This window comes from Onychostruthus taczanowskii, unplaced genomic scaffold (genome assembly GCF_017590055.1).
Source record: "Onychostruthus taczanowskii isolate IOZ18803 unplaced genomic scaffold, ASM1759005v1 scaffold24, whole genome shotgun sequence".
NCBI lineage: Eukaryota > Metazoa > Chordata > Aves > Passeriformes > Passeridae > Onychostruthus > Onychostruthus taczanowskii.
The window spans coordinates 1,595,008-1,614,891 of record NW_024499684.1 but is presented as its reverse complement, the minus strand read 5'-3'; the positions used below and the strand labels follow the sequence as shown (position 1 = coordinate 1,614,891).

General features: G+C 51.3%; 1 protein-coding gene across 2 annotated transcripts; it reads right to left on the bottom strand.

The window, feature by feature from the left end:
* Window positions 1–1,474: 1,474 nt before the first annotated feature.
* LOC121336584 (schwannomin-interacting protein 1) lies at window positions 1,475–19,417 on the bottom strand. 2 transcript variants are annotated; one of them, XM_041405904.1, is made up of 7 exons: window positions 19,286–19,417; window positions 7,839–7,957; window positions 5,699–5,816; window positions 4,888–5,085; window positions 3,726–3,849; window positions 3,389–3,482; window positions 1,475–2,085 (listed from the first exon to the last, which is right to left on the bottom strand). In XM_041405904.1, the coding sequence occupies exons 1-7, from the start codon at window positions 19,313–19,315 to the stop codon at window positions 2,034–2,036; spliced, it is 735 nt and encodes a 244-aa protein (XP_041261838.1). In that variant the 5' UTR covers window positions 19,316–19,417; the 3' UTR covers window positions 1,475–2,033. The 2 variants fall into 2 exon arrangements, with proteins under 2 accessions (XP_041261838.1, XP_041261837.1); XM_041405903.1 differs by lacking the exon at window positions 19,286–19,417 and adding an exon at window positions 12,059–12,353.
* Between the last annotated feature and the right edge of the window lie 467 nt (window positions 19,418–19,884).

The following is a 19,884-nucleotide window of genomic DNA, read 5'->3' as shown; positions in this document are numbered from 1 at the left end:
AGGCTCCAAGTGGGACCAAGAGCCAGGAACAAAACACAAAACCAAAAGCTTGCTCAGAAACCACACCAGCTCCTTGTGTTTCAGAAATATCCTTTAATCCATCAATTCCAGCACCCCTCGGAGCCAAGGAGAGCCAGAGCAGGATTTTCTCCTGGAAAAACCCAATTCCCCCAGCACAGGAGGGGAACACCAGCGGTGGGTGAGTGGGATAACAAATTCTCTCCAGCCAGTCAAAGGCACTTAGCAGGAATGGAATTCCAGCCTTTCCAGGCTGCCCCATCCCGGTGCTCCAGAGCTGGAGGGTGCCAGGGGAGCTGTGGGATTCCCCAGGAGCACCCTGGAGCTTACTTGCTTTATTTTGATATTTTTTCCCTTAAAGCTGAGAGCAAACTTTGTGTATTTTGATTTTTTTGTGCTTTAAATACAGCAGGAGGCAGCTCCTCCCTGAGAGCCAGAGCTGCTTCCCACGGAGGAAGAGCATCCACGGAGAACTTTTGGGGTCAGACACTGCAAATTTGGGGGTTTTGAGGGAAAATTTAACCTTTAGAGGGAACATTTAAACCCAGCAGCTCTCCCCATGTGCAGGCAGCCACCCAAGAGCTGCAGGGAGAGCAACACCCCAATATTTCTCTATATTTTCTGCATGGATTTAAAAATAAGGAAGAAAAGGGTTGACTTTTTCCTGGGCTGCAGGTGAGGGCTCCTAATCCTTTCAATTGCTAAATCCTTATTAAATTAATCCATCCCTGCTCCCTAAATTAAACCAACTCACATCCCAGCCTCCAAAGCCCGCCGAGGGCTTCTTCCAACTCTGCCCTTTCTGCAAAAAAAGTGGGGGAAAAGTAATTTTCTAAAAGAAAAAAGTGCTTTAATAAAAGCCATTCCTGGCAAGGGATGAAATTTTAATGCAGCTGAGGCCTTTTGCAAACACCCTGAATAAGTCATCAGGCAGAGCCTTGGCTGGGATGGATTTGCCCCCAAGGAAATGAGAATTAAAAGGTAAAAAGCTGCTGGGAGCACCAGGCTGGGACTTAGGAAGGGTTGGCTGGGTTCTTCCAGCTTTAAATCCAATAAAAGAGGGATGGGGACAAATTTATTTTGTCCCAGTGTCCCCTGTCCTACAGTCAGAGTGAGGAATTCCATATTTAATCAGTTTAATTTGCTGCCCATTTTTAACATAATTATTCTTTTTATTTCTGAAATGTCATTGAACTGTTCAGCCCAGACAATAAAATATAAAAAGCCTACCTGGGGTGTGTGTCTGCTGCTTCCAACCATCACAAATTCAGGGCTCAGTGTTACACAAGAACCCATGTGAAGCAGAATTAGGAACTTGTAAATAAATAACTCTACAAAACCTCTCTGTTCTCTCAGTTTCATGTGATCAGCAAGGCAAAAAAAAAAGGTTTTTTTCACATTTTTTTCACCAGATCCACCAACAAATCCACGCCCTTGGCAACAAACAGACGTGTCATAGGAAACAATGGTGGTAATTTTTATTTTACAGCTTTATACAGAAAACTCCCAACTCTCTGCACCCCACCGAGTGTTAATAGCACACCTAAAAATGAATGTCAGGTAGTCAACATTCCCCAAAATGTTGAGAACTGAGTAAAATGTACAGATTACTGAAAGCTACGACGTCACTACGAGGCAGGCATGGATTTTTTTGTTGACTTGTATAGCACCGTCAAGAACAGGTTCTTTATTTCAAAACTACAGTGAGGAATAAAAAAGTAGTCAATGGTAAAATATCATCCAACCCAAAAAATCTCTAAACAACCAAAAATAAAGTTAAACTACCCTCTCTTCTCGCCCATGATTTATAATGTTATAAGTACTGTACAATTCTCTTTGTTTCTGCAATAATAATAATATTATTATTATTATTAAAATGCCTGATATTTAGTGGCACGAGTAAAAAAATTAAAATAAATTAAGAAGCAGAGGCCAATCACCAGACAGAAAGCTTGGGACATGGTCAATGAGCAACACTGGAACTCCCTGGACAGGACAGAGGCAGGAGGAGGGATTCACTTGGCTGGCATCTTCTCTGCCAGGTGCTTCTGCTGGCTCTCGGCGTGCCTGAGGGCAGGAGGGGGCTGTTATTCCCTGTTCTCCAAGGAAAAGCTGGAAAACCCAACCCCCTGCTCCAGCACCGAGCTGGGAATTGAGTCTTCCCAGGAAAAAAAACACGAGTTTTTCTGGATCTGGGTTTGGTTTGGGGCTCCTGGGATTTTTCCCTCCCTTCCCAAACTTTCACCCCCAAGTAACAGAGGGGGTAACCTCAAAACCCCCAGACAGCACATGGCACAGCCAGTGCCCCCAGCATCCCCAAAATTGCCATTTCTGAGAGTGCCAGGAGCTGCAGGGAGGAAGCAAAGCACTTCCCAGAGGGAAGGAGGAGAACCCAGGGCATGGTGGCACTGCCTCAGCCCCAGCTCCCATCCCAAACTTCCCCTCCCCACCTGATCTCCATTTTTTATCCCATCTCTAATGCTTCAGTTTGGAATCACAGTCCTGGTGTGCTGACACCAACCAGGGCCTCTTCTTTTCCAGCTCCTTTCATCCCCAGTCTTTGCATTTCTGAATGAAATACTCAGAATATTTGGGAGCATTTTATATTCCTAAAGCCCATCCCTAATTATCCTAAACAAAAATGACTCCTGAGCCTTGCTGCCAGGGGATGGAGCCCTTAAGGGAACCTGCCCATATCCTGCAAGGCTTTCTGTCTTATAAATTCTAATTATTATTAATAATTATTACATAGCTAGAAAATGGTATTATATTTATATTATGCAATATTATTGTATATAATAAAAATATCTAATATATATAATATATCATAATATAATGTCTTATTCTAATGTAATTACATATATAATATATATTATATATATTATACATAATATATATAATATATTATATATATTATATTATAAAACATATTATTATATATGAAGTGATATAATTTTCTATGTCATGTAGTATATTATATAGATAATAACTATTTATAATATCTACATTATTTTATAATTATATAAAATATATATTATATAAAATATATCATTTTATTACTTAAATATTAATATTAATTACTTAAATATTAATATTTTATCATTATTAAATATTATTGTTTAAGTAATTCCAAAGCTCTTCCCCTTGTCCAGCCCTCCTGATGACAAAGGCAGATCCCTGTCCAAGCTGGCCTTGGGCACTCTCAGGGATCCAGGGATCAGCCTGGAAAATCCATCCAACCTCCCAGGGAACAACTCCTTCCCAAAATCCTGGATGGCAAAGGCTTTAATCCCAAAATCCTGCTGGAGGCAAGCCCCAGATGGTGCTGGCGGCAGGCTGGGGCCGTGAGGGACAGCAAGCCCTGCCTCACCTGGTGAGGTCCTCGATGTCCACCAGCATGGCGTCCTGCTCCGTGTGCAGCTCGTCCCGGATCAGCAGCAGCTGCACCAGCTCCTCGTTCAAGCCTGAGCCAGGGGAAAGGGGCTGAGTTTGGGGTTGTCCCGGGCACCCCAATTTGGGATTGTCCCCCCACCAAGTGCCACATCCACAGGGCTTGAAACCCCTGCAGGGATGGGGGCCCAGCCCGGGCCTGGGCAGCTGGGCCAGGCTGGACAGCCCTTCCCACGAGGAATATTTATATTTATCCCAGAGAACTGCTCTTAATTAAAGCAGGCAGACCCCAGAATAATTAAGCAATTACCACTTACTTTCTATCTGTGAGTGCAGGTCGTTGACTATCACCTGTAGCTGCCCGATGGTCATGTCCCTTAAGTCAGTGGGTTTTAAACTTCTCTTCATGAGGCATTCACTTATATGAGGCAAATGTGGCAGCTGGAAAGAAATATTCAATATTTTACTGCTTCCTTCCAATATTTTACTGCTTCCTTCCAATATTTTACCGTTTCCTTCCAATATTTTACTGTTTTCTTCCCATTATTTCTAGTTCTGAGCAGTTTGTCCCCTCAGTTTTGCATCCCCCCCCCTCACAAACAGGCCAAAGGGAGTCCAGCCACCAGCGCAAAGCTGGGCCTGAGGCTCCCGGGGGAGCAGGAATATTTGAAGGAATTGGCTCCCAGTGGAGCAGGAGCAGGAATATTTGATAGAACTGGCTCTCAGTGGAGCAGGAACAGGAATATTTGAAGGAATTGGCTCCCAGTGGAGCAGGAGCAGGAATATTTGAAGGAATTGGCTCTCAGTGGAGCAGGAACAGGAATATTTGAAGGAATTGGCTCCCAGGGGAGCAGGAGCAGGAATATTTGAAGGAATTGGCTCCCAGGGGAGCAGGAGCAGGAATATTTGAAGGAATTGGCTCCCAGTGGAGCAGGAGCAGGAATATTTGAAGGAATTGGCTCCCAGTGGAGCAGGAACAGGAATATTTGAAGGAATTGGCTCCCAGTGGAGCAGGAGCAGGAATATTTGATAGAACTGGCTCTCAGTGGAGCAGGAACAGGAATATTTGAAGGAATTGGCTCCCAGTGGAGCAGGAACAGGAATATTTGAAGGAATTGGCTCTCAGGGGATCAGGAGCAGGAATATCTGCTGAAACTGGCTCCCAGATGAGCAGGAGCAGGAATATCTGCTGGAATTGGCTCCCAGTGGAGCAGAAGCAGGAATATCTGCTGGAATTGGGGGTGAGGGTGGTGGTGACAGCCCTGGGCCGGGGCAGGAGTGCTCCAGGATGGGATGAACAGGCTCCAGCTCAGAGCATGAGCAGCCTCAAGGCAGCACCAACCTCCAGCACCTCATTCCCTGCTCCCATTTCTCCTTCCAACCCCTTCTCCACCCTCCTGTGCATCTGCAGCACCCCTGTGAGCCAGAGCCACCGGAGGTGTGCATGTCCAGGGCTGGGCTCACCCTGGCCCCACTTACGAGATCTGCTACCGGCGACTTCTTCCTGTTCTGCTTCTCCACCTCCACCTGCATCTTGGCCATGGGCTTTGCCATAGCCAAGGCCATCTTGGCTTCAGCCTGGAGCTTCTTCTGCCTGCTGAGGAAATCCATGTCGTCCAGGGACTCCGACTCCTCCTCCGTCGTGTCTCTGTCCGAGTAGGACGAGCTCTGCTTGCTCTAGGGGAGCAAAGAAGCCACAGCAAAGTTTGACCTATTTTTGTGCTTTTTTTTCCCTACAGAAACTGTGAAAGGCATGGGTTTATTTTTTTATCTTAATCTGCAGGATTATCTTGAAAAATCAGAGTGATTCCCAGCTAGGCCTCCTTGGCTTTACAGGGAAAGAGGAGCCCAGCAGATCAGAAGGTGTTGAAAGGTTAAACTGGAGGGAAACACTTGGGGCTGTGGTGTTACACCCAAAAAGGAATGCTGGATCCATGCAGAAAAAGAGAAAGGGAAAGGGAAAGGGAAAGGGAAAGGGAAAGGGAAAGGGAAGGGAAGGGAAGGGAAGGGAAGGGAAGGGAAGGGAAGGAAAGGAAAGGAAAGGAAAGGAAAGGAAAGGAAAGGAAAGGAAAGGAAAGGAAAGGAAAGGAAAGGAAAGGAAAGGAAAGGTTCACATGAAGGCATCAACTCTACAGCAGCAGGGGACGTTTTTTATCTGTCCCTCAGCATCTCACACTTTACTGAGGGCTGGAAATGCTGCTCTGGGGTTTGGGGTTCTGTTTTAACAGGCTCAGCCTGCTCAGGGATTCCCTGTGGCTGTTCCTGCTGCAGGCTGAGGTGCCAGACCCACCATGGGTGACAAGGGCGTGTCCAGGCTGGTCTCTGTCTTGCTGTCATCGCCGTCGCTGTCCTTGTCGCTGCCGCTGTCGTTGACAAAGCAGATCTGCAGGTTCATCCCGCTCTGTAGCCTGGGGGAGCACGGGGACAGGTGACACTGCCGTCCCCTGGGGCTGGGAGTGCCACCAGCTCAGCCTGGAGCTCAGTGTCACAGGGCTTCTACCACCATCTACTGATAAACTGCAGAATTACCCCCACACTGCAGGGACTTTCGATTATTTTTTGTGGTCTTTATTTCAGAAGGTCATTATTATTTTTGATTATTCAGATTAAATAAAATCTATAAAATACAATGAAAGATATGGAATGTGTTACTATGAAAAACCCACGAAAATTATTTATAAATAAAGAACGAAAAATTACAGAGAAATGTATAAAGATATAAATAGCATATATAATAATATATAATATAAAATATTTTGTCAATGGTGGAATTTATTTATTCACTGTTAGTTTCCAAGACACTCCTGTAACACAAGAGTTTATTCTGGTGTTTTCCAGGCCACCCTGCTCCACTGCTGGATTGGGATTGATTAACCCCAACCATATTCCCCTCCCCAGGAATGATTTTCTCTGGATGCAGGATCAAGGAATCCTGCAGGCTGAGAGGAGGGAAAAGCTGCGGTGAGGGATCCCAATCCATCCCCACTTGCTGGAGATGGAGAACCCCCAAATCCTGCTATTCCTCATTTCCAGTGTGCTGGGAGCTTGTATTGCTCCTTGGGAATAGCAAACTCCTATTTCCCATTTATTTCTGTGGGGTTTATTAGTAACCACTACCACAAAATAAACAGGATTAATAATTGTTTGCTAATGAACAAGTGAAGGTGGTGAGATCCTGGGCTGGAGACTGTGGCTGCCCCTGGATCCCTGGAATTGTTCCAGGCCAGGTTGGACAGGGTTTGGGATAGTGGGAGCTGTCCCTTCCCATGGCCAGGGAATTGGATGAGCTTTAAGGTCCCTTCCAACCCCACCATTCCATGATCCTACTCTGCAATTCCCTACAAAAACATGGCAATCATGTCCTGCAAATGTCCCTGCAGGTCCTGGAACAGGGAAGACTTTTCCTGGATTATGAATATTAACAACGACCAAATCCTTCAGGCACAGCTGGTAATTTCTGGGGGCACAGCTGCCAAACCCTGATGAGCTGCATTAATTAGAGCCCTGCTCTAATTACCAGACAGCAGCTCCTGGTTCAGCTGTAACTACACACAGCAAAGCTGTTTTCCCTTTCAAATGATCCACAGCTCAATTTAATTGCACAACTGCACCTCTCCCCTGGAACAGCAGGATTCCTCCTGGGTCTCTGCCTCCCTAAGCCTCCTTTCTTCTCCCATTCCATGGCAACAGGTAGAGCTTCACTCCCAGTATGGGAGGTGTTTGATGCTTCCCCAGAGCTGTGGGCTCCAGCTGAACACACAAAGGACTTTCTGGAGTGTATTTGATGCAAAAGCCTTAAAAATCCAAGGGAGGAATCCATGTGCAGCTCCAGGGATGGAGCCATGTGTGGAGCAGAGCTCGTGGATGTGGAGGGGAGGCAGGAAGCCACATTAAAGCTTATTTTGTCCATCTTCTTGTGCTTCCTGAGCATTAGTCACTTTTCCAATCATTAATCACAATTCCAGAATCATGGAGGTTGGAATTCCCAAATGGTTTGGGTTGGAAGGAACCTTAAAGCTCACTCAGTGCCACCCCATCCATGGGCACACCTCCCACTGTCCCAAGCTGCTCCCAGCCCCAGTGTCCAACCTGGCCTTGGGCACTGCCAGGGATCCAGGGGCAGCCCCAGCTGCTCTGGGCACCCTGCTCCAAATCCTAAAGGAAAACCTAAAGGAAACCTAACTCAGAAAACTTCACCTCATTTCCTTTATCCCCTCAACATCCAAATACTTTTCTACCCCGTGTCAAATGAGAATTTCCCCCGTCATTTACAAGATTTCACATAACACACAGATATTGCATCTGGATGTTCTAAGCATGGAAAATTCAGGAATTTGGTTGAAGGGCACTGTGAGGGGTGGTCCTGGGATGCCCCACTGCAGAGATCTCCCCCTTCCCAGGCTGCCCTGGGGATTTGGGCTCTGGCTTACCGGGAGGACAGGCTGGGCTTGCCGCTCTTGCTGCAGCTGGTGTAGAGCCCGGGGCCATCGTCGAAGAAACTGCCCAGAGCCAACTTCTGCCTGATGGACTCACGCTCATTCTTCTGGGCCTGCAGGGAGGGACAGGGGTCAGCCTCTGGGGAGGGACACGGGGATCAGGAGCTGGGGAGGGACACCGGGATCAGGAGCTGGGGAGGGACAGGGGTCAGCCTCTGGGGAGGGACACCGGGATCAGGAGCTGGGGAGGGACAGGGGTCAGCCTCTGGGGAGGGACACGGGGATCAGGAGCTGGGGAAGGACACCGGGATCAGGAGCTGGGGAAGGACACGGGGATCAGGAGCTGGGGAGGGACACGGGGGATGAAGGTCTGGGAAGGACACATGGAAGGATGAAGCTCTGGGAAGGGACAGGGAAGGATGAGCTCTGGCCAGGCCAGGGCACAGGAAGGAGATATGTCCCACCAGCCCCACCACCAGGCTCAGCATGTCCAGCATCTCCCAAGCATTCCACACTTGGGTCAGCCACAGAGCACATCCCGCTGGGAACCCCCAGTGCCTCTCTCTCCACATGGAACCAGCCTGGTCTGGGTTGGAAAGGACCTTAGAGGGCATCTGACTGCACCCCAAACTCGCTGATAGATATTTCCTGGTACACTCCTGAATATCTGTACCTATATCCACACACAGCCATCTCCATCAGCATCTTCCTCTTCCCTGAGCAGCTTCCAACCCCACAAAAATCCCTCTCCTGCCAGTGTGCTCAGGGATGGATTTTGAACCATTGCCATCAAATTATCCCTGGGTTTAAAAATTTATTTTATATATAAATATAAATATAAATATAAATATAAATATAAATATAAATATAAATATAAATATAACCACAAACACAACCATAAATATAAATATAAATATAAATATAAATATAAATATAAACATAAACACAGGAGTTTTAAAATAGCAATCAACAAAATTATTTGCAATGAATCCCTGATCAATAACTGTGCAATCATTTGCAATAAGTGCAAATCTCAGCTCCAGATTCAAAATCTCCCCCGGTGTCTGTCACTAATGGGTCACGTGCCAACGCTGACAACAAATTCAGGAAGTTATTGATGGAAGGAACACTTGGAAAGCCTCAAACATTTAATTATAAAATAACACTTAATACCCAATCCAGAAAACACAACAAAAAGAAATAGAGCAGGCAAGGCTGGGCTACTTCCATGGGGTTAATTCATGGAATTGTGCTTCCCATATCCCACCTCAGGAAAAATAAAGCACTTTTTGTACAAGGAAGTGTGACAAAATGCAAATTATTCACCTAAAATAATGAATTATTTAATTCCAGCTACAGTGCTTATTATACACATAATTACCCTGCCCATTAAATTGTCAATCCCTTACCAAAATAATTCATTTATAACCTAACTCCTTTTATTTCAAATCCTTAAAACAGTAAAAATAAACCCCACAACACCAAGTGGTACAGAGTTTTTGGGCTGAGCTCCAGGTTTCTGAAGTTTTACCCAGACCACTGTGTTTTTAGGTTTCAATAATCAATACCTCAATCACATGGAGACAGATTTAGGATTAAAAAATAGCCAACCCTGCTGGGGAGGGCAGAACAGGGGAAAAAAATGAGGATAAAGGAGTGAAAATAATTTTTTAATGCACTGGAAGCAGAAGGAGGGAGGTTGGTGCCAGCTCCTTGTGCTGCCCATCTCAGGGTGCCCTTGGCTGTGCCACTGCACCAATATTCCATCAAGTCCTGGAAATTTCCCCTTTCCCAGCTCAGAGGATCCTCTCCCACATCTTTCCATCTAAATTTGATTTTCCTTGCGTTCCAGCCGAAATCCAGCCCACAGAGCATCCCCACCTCCTCCGTGAGCACCCAAAGCTGCTCCTTTCCCACTAAAATCCAGGCAGGATTGGACATTTCTCCTCCTTTCTGTCTCTCCAGATCTGTTTTAATTTTGCTGTTTCCCACTGCTCCCAGGCTGACAGCTGTACATTTAATCAACATGCAATTTGTTTTCTCTACCAGGTCATTAATGAGGATTCTCAGTAACTCTGCTCCCAGGACTGAGCTGGGAATATCCCATTTTCCAAGGCAGGCTAATGACCATAAAGAAATCCAGAGTCCTATTTGTTATTATAAAATGGGGAGCAGTTAGTAAGAAATAAAATATACCTGAGGGAACTGGACTTTAGGCTTTGGATAAATTACCTGACAGCTGCACGCAAAATCCAGAGCTGGGTATGAAAAAATGCAGATGGAGAAGGGAAACAGCAAGGTGGGTTTTGACAATCAAATATTCTGACTTGGTATGGAAGGAATAATGGGTCAAATCCTCAAAATGCAAAGGTAACTCCAAAGAAAACATAACCCCATGGTACCTAAATGTGTATTTTGGCACTGACCCAAAAAATAAAAGTGTTTCTGCTCTGTGCAGAGCTGAGCACAATTCAATCCTCACAATGATTTTAAACAAAAAAGCTGCTTTTGATTTTTAAGGGGAAAACAAAACAATCTGGGGCGGATGTTTTCCTTCTTCCCCTCGACCTTCCCTTCGGAAGGGCAGCAGAGCCTGGACTGGGAACACAGCTCAGGCTTGGCTGGGGCTGCTCCAGGGAAAAGGGCATGTGTCACACAGTCCTGGAATCCTGGTTTGGGATGGAAGGGACCTCAGAGGATCCAGGGGCCATGGCAGGGACACCTCCCACTGTCCCAGGTGCTCCAGCCCCAGGGTCCAGCCTGGCCTTGGGCACTGCCAGGGATCCAGGGGCAGCCACAGCTGCTCTGGGAATCCCATCCCAGCCAGGAATTCCCAATTCCCAATCTCCCATCCATGCCTGCCCTCTGGCAGTGGGAGCCATTCCCTGTGTCCTGTCCCTCCATCCTTGTCCCCAGTCCCTCTCCAGCTCTCCTGGAGCCCCTCCAGGCCCTGGCAGGGCTCTGAGCTCTCCCTGGAGCCTTCTCCTCTCCAGGTGAACATTCCCAGCTCTCCCAACCTGGCTCCAGAGGGGCTCCAGCCCTGCAGCAGCTCCATTCCGGCCTCTCTCCAGCAGCTCCAGTCCTGCCCTGGCATGTGAACATTCCCAGCTCTCCCAGCCTGGCTCCAGCCCTGCAGCAGCTCCATTCCGGCCTCTCTCCAATCCTGCCCTGCCAGCATCCCATCCCCATCCTGCCCTGCCCATCCCCAGCCCTGCAGGAGAGGGGAGCAGAGTGGGGAATCCCTTCCCACCCATCCTCCAGCACCAAACACTTCAGGAGCACTGGGATGCCCAGCAGGAGCACTGGGATGCACAGCAGGAGCACTGGGACACCCAGCAGGAGCACTGGGATGCACAGCAGGAGCCCTGGGACACCCAGCAGGAGCACTGGGATGCACAGCAGGAGCACTGGGATGCCCAGCAGGAGCACTGGGACACCAGCAGGAGCACTGGGATGCCCAGCAGCAGCACTGGGACACCCAGCAGGAGCACTGGAACACCAGCAGGAGCACTGGGATGCCCAGCAGGAGCACTGGGATGCACAGCAGGAGCACTGGGACACCAGCAGGAGCACTGGAACACCAGCAGGAGCACTGGGATGCCCAGCAGGAGCACTGGGATGCACAGCAGGAGCACTGGGATGCCCAGCAGGAGCACTGGGATGCACAGCAGGAGCACTGGGATGCCCAGCAGGAGCACTGGGACACCAGCAGGAGCACTGGGACATTCGGCCAGGCCACCAGGGCTATTTTTGCCAGGCTCTGTCATTCCCAGCCCGGACCAGGACTATATTTAAAGTCCCAGAGCCATAGGCAGCGTCTCATTTTATCTCTGCACGGCACAAGGGCTATTCTGGGATTTACAAACAACCTAGGATCACAGAAAATGTGGTTTTATCTCCTTTTTTCTTCCCGGGGTAAATGCAAACCCAAGTCAAAACTTTTTGAGCCACGTCACAAAACGCCTTAAAACGCCGGGGGTTTCCAGGTAGGAGAATGCCTTTGGAAGCTTCCCCTGCTGTTTTATCAGCAGCAGATATGGAAAGAAGGAAGGAGGAAGGTTTGCCCTGTACCAGCGCTTTACAAGCCGCGGATCCTCCCTGCTCCAGCCCCCCAATCCCACCGGCCTGGGCGGGATCCGGGCAGCATTCCCGCAGCATTCCCGCCCGGTGGCGCACACAAAGGCTCCTTTCTGTCCCTTTTTTTGTCCCTTTACCTTTTTATAGCTGCCCTCGGCGGGCGGCGGGGCCGCTTTCCTGATGATGTCACCCATTCCATCCTCCCGCTCCCGGCTCATCTCCGCCGCTCCCGGCACATCTCACTGCTGCCCGGCCCCGCGGCCGCCGCCGGGGATGGAGGGCTCGCTGCCCGGGCCGGGATGCGCTTCCAGCACCTCTCCGCTCCCTCCTGCCCCGCAGCACCTTGGTTTTCCCAAATAAAGGCAGGGAGGGCCAGGGAGAGGAGCTGGGAATCCGCGTCCTTCTGCAGCCACTGCCAGCGCCGGATAAAAATAACCCCGAGCTCCAGCGGCTCCGCAAGGGCAGGAAAAAATCCCGGTGTCTGATGTCAAAGTCCCAGCCTGGCCGTGCTGCCGGGCCCGGAGCAAGGGGCTTCCTCCTTCCTTCCTGGGAAGTTATCCCAGGGAATTCCCAGGATCCATCACAGCGATTCACATCCCACAGATGAGAAGCACCAGCTGGAATTTTTCCTCCACGCAAAACCCACCAGCAAGGAACCCATGGAGCTGTTCCCTGGCTAATTTGGCTTTTCCAGGCACAAAATTTCCTAGATTTCTTGGAATTAAGCAACAGAGGCACCCAGCGTAACCCTGTCCCCCATCCTGTGCAGTGGAGAGCATGGGGATACCCCAAAATTCCATCCCTGGCTCCTGGGGGGACTCACACAACACAAACCTGGAGCTCCTGGCTCTGGCATTCCTGCCTGGACATCCGGGCTTCCCAAGGGCACCACCGACCCCCTGCCACACAAATCCCCTCTGCCCCTGCCGAGATCCCACCCCGGCTGGAAGGGTTTGTCTGGATCAGCTACAGGGAGGGCAGAGCTCATGCTCAGGGCAGGAATTCCCAAAAGGAATCCATAGGAAAATGGAATTATGCCACAGCTGCTCCCCAAAACCTGGTGCAGCAGCAAGAAAAATCCTGATTTTTTGTGCAGCACAACTATAGGTAATTTTAATTGCCCTGTGATGTTTAATGAGATATCCAAGCACAACTATAGGTAATTTTAATTGCCCTGTGATGTTTAATGAGATATCCAAGCCATGCTGATATCATTCCAGCCCAAATGCAAATTCCAGGTAAATTCCCAGCTCTAACAACACCCAAGTGATGCACCCCAGCATGAACCTACTCCAATTTTTCAGGGCAAAACCAGCAATAATAAATGTTTAATTCCATTCTTGTCCCTGGATGGTGCTTTGCAACTGTAATTCCCAGATGAAACAAAGTCGTTCTCTGGATATTTCCCTATTTTCAGTTTCCCTCCGCCGCTGACTCATTGTGTCCTTTCCTGCTGTTGCTAAATCCACTTCCTCTCCCAGCTGAGGAGGGATCCTGACACAATAAACCCCAAATAAATAAATCACGGCTCAGCCCCAGGGGAAGGCTGTGTGGCCAGGGGCTGAGCTGGGATTTGTCACGAGTCCCCTGGGCGTGTGACAATCCTGCAGGGCCCTGTCCTCACCCAGCGGGGATGTCCCCACGTCCCCTCCTGGCTCAGCCCGCTCCTGCTGTGCCCACCCCTGCAAAGTGACCCCAGAGCCACCCCTGAAGGGGAGGAAGTGACACAACCCTAAAAATAGAAATAGAATTAAATATACTCCAGCCTTGTCAGCCACAGCTTTTAGGATATTTTATCCCCTGTGCCAGCTTTCAGATCACCTCTGCCCTGCCCTCCAGGGCTCTGCACAGGGACCCTCCCTGAGCTGATCCCACAGAGCTGATCCCACAGAGCTGATCCCAGCCTCCAGGGACAAGCCCTGCACCCAGGAGCTGTTCCAGGCCACGGGAGAAGCCCCAAAGCTGGCTAAGCAGCAAGCTGGGAGCCCCTGGAGCCATGGAGGGGGCACATTTGGGGCCCTCCTCAGTGCCAGCACCTTGGGATGGGCACCTCCCTGCTGGAAAAAGCTGGTTTATTTCTGGGCTATCAAAAGGGAAATGAATTCAGGGATTCTCTCAGCACTGGGAAAAAATCCTCTGGTGTTCAGCCCCTTCCCCATGGGCTGAACCCATGGCCACCATTGTCCCTCTGCTTGGAACATCCCAAAAAAGGGCTCCATGTGGCCCAGGAATGCAGATCCCTCTCCCTCTGGAGGGGGAAGAACCTGATTTCCTTTTTCCAGCAGTAAGGGAAAGCTCAGAGCAGCAAACTCTGGAGCAGGTCAGGCTCTGGGGGGTCCTTGGAATGGGAGCACGCAGAGCCAGCACTGCCAGGAACACCAGGATGGGCATGGAAGGGTGGAAATCACCCCTGAGTGAGGCAGGAGATGGGGCACAGCGAGTGTGGGGTGCTTGGAACACGCCTCCGTGGCTCCAGGACAAGAAGGCAGCAGAATTCCCCTTTCCTGAGCATAAAAGCATTGCTGGAGCCAGTGAAATCCCCCTCAGGGCTGGGGTGTGCTCCAGAGGGGGAGGAATTCCCCCTTCCTGCTGGGATCAGCTCCCAGACACCCTGGATCCCAGGGGAGGAGAGGAAGCCCTGAATTCCCAACAGAGTTCAAGGAAAGCTCTCCAAGCTGCCAAAATCATGGGCATGGAGCACTCAGGGATTGAGGTAAATTCCAGGGTCTTGGAATGTCAATTTGTCAGAACTATCAGGGAGAGATTCTTCACAAGTGGATGGGGTGACAGAACCAGGGGAAATGGTTTGAAACTGGAAGAGGGCAGGGATGGATGGGATATTGGGAAAGAATTCCTCCCAGGGAGGGTGGGGAAGCCCTGGAATGGATTTCCAGAGCAGCTGTGGCTGCCCCTGGATCCCTGGCAGTGCCCAAGGCCAGCTTGGAGCAGCCTGGGATAGTGGGAGGTGTCCCTGCCCATGGGAGGGGTTTTAAGGCCCCTTCCAATCCAAATTATTCTGTCACTCTGTGATTCCATGCCACAAACCCTCTATTTTATTGTGAGGTTTATTGGAATAAAGCTCTCCCACCAGTCCCTTCCCAGCACAAGGCTCTTGCAAGTTTATAAAATTTAGGGATGAGCTGACCCCAAGGCCTCCCTCTGGTGATGCTTCCCTGAGCTTCAGCACACTCCTCGTGCTTTTCCAGCACTTGGCAGAGCCTTTTTTTGGGATTCCTGTCTGAAGGAGGCCCCAGGGCTCCCTGACAAAGGCTCTGTTTTATTGTCACCTCTGTGGGACGCGGGGCAGTGCCACGGAGCCTCCCCAGCTGTGCCAGGATGGAGCATTCCCCATGGGAAGGGGCCAGGCCAGCAGCTCTCCAGCTTCTCCTCACTGGATTTTCATGGAATCTGAGGTTTTCCCCAAGGCCTGTCCCTTGGAGTTTTATTTTGACACCAGAATTTGCACTCACTTTAAGGAAAAAGATTATGCCAGCTCCAAACTCCTCCTGAGATCAAACTGAAGGAATCTCATGAAGTCTCCAATTATTTTGTGAATTTTATGGAATAATTCTGGGGTTCTCTGGGATGCTGGGAGGCGTGGGGGGCATCCAGCCCTGCCTGGTTCATCCCTGGCACTTCCAGCCTGATCCAAAGTGGCGCCAGCACGTTCCCAGTGCACAGGAGCAGCAGCACCTCCCTGGCACAGGGTTTGCCAACAGACCCCTCCCAAACACAGCCAAATAAAGTCAATCCCAATGCCTGGACACATCCCACATCCCTGAAAAACCCACCAGGCTCCACCACTGCACCACCTCAGAGGTGATCTCGAAGCCAATAAAATCTCTTTTCTCCTCAGATCTCTCTTTAATTTTCCTCGCACGTGTGGAGCCTGGAACCATCTCCAGAGCTCTGGTGCCAGCAGATAGCTCAGCCCTGCCTGGTGCCAAAACACGGAGCCAAATCCTGTTCCCAGGGGCAACTGGGAGGCTCCTGCCTCAGCCACGGGCACCGGGTGCCCCTGAATTCTCTGCTTTTAATCAGAAATTCAAAAATCCGTGATGTAGACACATCACCCACTTGTACAGCGATGGTATAAAAATGGATTAAAGCAGGAGGAGGCCGAGGAGCCCAGCACTGCTCCGTGGAGCTGTCAGGCCCTGCTGAAAATACAGATTTACAAAGCAAACTGAAGGTCTGGCTGAGGCTGAGGGCCAGTAAAGCCCAGCTGAACCACGCAGCAGAATAAAACCTTTATTTCTGGGCTGAAGCCTGGATTTGCATGCTGGATTTTTATTCCATGTGGACTCAGGAGCTCACAAAACATCACTCAGCCAAGCTTTTCCTGGTCAGATTGAGGAAGGAACTATGGAGCCCTAAATAAAGTGTTTGCTGTAGGGAAATAAACTGGAATAAATAAGAAGCATAATTAAGAGAGAAACCCACGGCACGGAGAGTGGCAGCCTCCAGCCTGGTTCCAGGATGCATCCATGGAAAAGGTGGCAGATGCTGGGACTCCCAGACCATGGAAGAGCCACCCTAAATTCCAGAAATTCACCTGACAGCCACATCCAAACCCCAGGAGAGCCCAGGGCCACCTGCACTTCCCAGCCCAGCAGTGACAGCTCACCCCTGGGGGAATCAGGGATTTCAGGAATATCCTTTTCCTCAGCACCTGCCCCATCCCAGCTCCCTCCCTGCCATGGACCTGGGCACGTCAAGAGTTTTTCAGCTGGAATTCTCCAAAACAAACCCATTTTTAAGTTTTCCCAAGTGCTGACTTGTTCCTCTCTTTGATTTATTTTTAGTTTCTTTAACAGCTCCAAAAAAAGGGGTGTGGGGAAGGAGCAGAGCAAACACTGCCACCCCCTCCTCCGGGCAGCCACCAAAATCCCATCACTGCTGGCTTCCAGCGTGATCCCAAAGCCCGGGATTGGCGTCCACAAAAAGGATTAAAGCTCGGCCTGTGGGTTAATGGGGTTGGGAGGGGCTGGGCTTGCTCTTAATCTCTGCAGCACCCTAGGAAGGTTTGGAAACACACTTAAATTGAAAAGATGCTTCCCTGGATTTTTTTTCCCTAGGATCTGGGTGGTTTCTGGCTGGTTTCCCTCTAATATTTATGGGTTTGGAGGAGAGGAATCAATCCGTAAAGGAGCAGGGGATGGAAGCAGGGAAAGGCGGCAGCGTGGCGCAGCAACACCCAGGGATTTTAGCCAGGCCCGTGCCGCAGCTCGGCATCACCATCACCATCATCATCATCACCATCATCATCATCACCATCATCATCCCACCCCCCGGAGCTCTTCCAGCAGGGAAACAATGCCCAACCTTTAACCCGTGCGTTCCTGAGTATGCTGGGAAAACATCCGCTGCTCCCAAACAATGGCACCATTTATCCCGGCTGTCCAGAGCAACAGGCTCGGAGCTGCAGGGAAATCAAAAGGCTGAGCTAAAAAAAAAAACAAACCGAAAAAAACCCCAGGATATTTTTTCCAAAGAGGTTAAAAATAGAAATTCACTTCCAGAATTGCTAGACTGAAAATATTCCGTGAAAAATCATTTCAGCTCCTCTCTGTTTCGTGTCTTTTCCCTTCGTGAGATATTTTGCATCTGAGATATTTTGTTGGAAAACACGGCCTGAAGTTGGAATGAAACACGGGAATGGAGGCAAAACAAGGAAGGGGCGCTGGCCTGGGCAAGGCCCTGCTTGCTGAGGGTCCAGCTCTGAGGATGTTTGGGAATGGGGGTTTTCCAAAACACCCTCAGTGCACGTAAGCAGAGGCATTCCTCAGCATCGCCGTGCCAGAGGGACAGGTGTTGGTGCATTCAATAATCCGGCAGTGCCATCGAGCCCCTAAATGTGTCATCGAGCCCCTAACTGAGCCATCGAGCCCCTAACTGAGACATGGAGCCCCTAAATGTGTCACCGAGCCCCTAACTGAGCCATCGAGCCCCTAACCGAGACATGGAGTCCCCAGAGAGCTGCTTCCCGTAATCAAAAGGCTGAGCTAAAAAAAAAAACAAACCGAAAAAAACCCCAGGATATTTTTTCCAAAGAGGTTAAAAATAGAAATTCACTTCCAGAATTGCTAGACTGAAAATATTCCGTGAAAAATCATTTCAGCTCCTCTCTGTTTCGTGTCTTTTCCCTTCGTGAGATATTTTGCATCTGAGATATTTTGTTGGAAAACACGGCCTGAAGTTGGAATGAAACACGGGAATGGAGGCAAAACAAGGAAGGGGCGCTGGCCTGGGCAAGGCCCTGCTTGCTGAGGGTCCAGCTCTGAGGATGTTTGGGAATGGGGGTTTTCCAAAACACCCTCAGTGCACGTAAGCAGAGGCATTCCTCAGCATCGCCGTGCCAGAGGGACAGGTGTTGGTGCATTCAATAATCCGGCCGTGCCATCGAGCCCCTAAATGTGTCACCGAGCCCCTAACTGAGCCATCGAGCCCCTAACCGAGACATGGAGTCCCCAGAGAGCTGCTTCCCGTGCAGGTGCACCCACATTACCCATCCTCTCTCCATTCCTCTCTCCAGAGGGAAATGAAGCCCCAAGCCCAGCCCAGCTCCCAAATTCCCCACTGAATTAACTCCTCTGTTCCCCAAAGGCGGGGACCCCCGGGGCTGGGGGCGGCCGGGATGCGCGCTCACAAACACCGCCATCGCCGGTGCCTGCGGAACCAGGAGCAGACCGCAGCCTGTGAATCACCACCCTGCGCTCGCAGAAACGTGGGAAGCGCAGGAAATGCTCTAAAAAAGACATCCCTGCGCTGCGGCAGCTCCGGGACTGCCATCCCGCGGCTCTCTCGCTCCCAGGAAGGGGTTCTATCCCGGCAGGAAGGCAGTGGGATGCAGGCAGAGGGATGTGGGCATCCCCGGCCCCGCTGTGCCCCCGAACATCACATGGCGAGCACAAAAGCCCCGGGGCTGCTCTGCCTGCCGAGCCCCGGGATGCTCGGAGCGAACCCCGGGATGCTCGGAGCGAACCCCAGGGTGCTCGGAGCGAACCCCAGGGTGCTCGGGGCGAACCCCGGGATGCTCGGGGCGAACCCCGGGGTGCTCGGAGCGAACCCCGGGATGCTCGGGGCGAACCCCGGGGTGCTCGGAGCGAACCCCGGGATGCTCGGGGCGAACCCCGGGGTGCTCGGAGCGAACCCCGGAATGCTCGGAGGGAACCCCGGGATGCTCGGAGCGAACCCCGGGATGCTCGGAGCGAACCCCGGGATGCTCGGTCCAAAGCCGAAGCCGCGGCCCCGCGCTGCCGCAGCCCCGGGGGCGGCACAGACCGGGGCTGGCTCCGGCCGGGGGTGGCCCGGGGCTGCCCGGAGCTGCCCGGGGCTGGGGGCCAGGCCGCGCTCCCCCTCACCTGGTAGGAGCAGTTTTCCTGGTGAACCATCTCGGTGCATCATCCGCCGCTGCCGCCCCGCCGGCAGCGCCCGCAGCCGCCGCGGCCCCGGCGGGGGAGGAGGAGGAGGCTGGGGAGGAGGAGGAGGATGGGGAGAAGGCAGCAGCAGCAGCAGGAGGAGGAGGAGGCAGCCCGGGAAGATGGATGCGGCCGCGCTGCTCCGCCTGCGCAGCGGCGGCCCCGGGAGCGCGGGGGGGCCGGGCCGGGGCCGCCTCCTCCCGCTCCGTGCCGGGCTCCGGGCGGGGCCGCGCTCCCCTCCAGGAGGGGGAAAAAATCCCTGAAAGCCCGTCTGGACACGGGGAGGCTCCCCCGGGCCCGGCGGTGCCGCTGCAGGTCCGAGCCCCCCGAGCCCCCCGGGACCGGCCCGGCGGGGGATGGAGCGCGGCCCCGGGGCACCCCAAAGCAGCCGGCCCTGAAATAGCAGCTCCAGACACCTTCCTTGTGCCTGCTGCCTCGGAAATCCCGCGCGGGAATTTCTGGGAGAGGCTGTGCCCTACATTCCCGGTTTATTTTTACCTCCTGCAGGCGGCAGGGAGGGAGCGGAGCTCGGCCCCAGCGCC

Coding starts and splice junctions, on each gene's coding strand:
- LOC121336584 (XM_041405903.1), bottom strand. CDS start 12,139: ATGAGCCGGGAGCGGGAGGATGGAATGGGTGACATCATCAGGAAAGCG. Junction 7,958..12,058: donor CCGAGGGCAGCTATAAAAAG/GTAAAGGGACAA, acceptor CCCTCCCTGCAG/GCCCAGAAGAATGAGCGTGA. Junction 5,817..7,838: donor AAGCCCAGCCTGTCCTCCCG/GTAAGCCAGAGC, acceptor GTGCTCCCCCAG/GCTACAGAGCGGGATGAACC.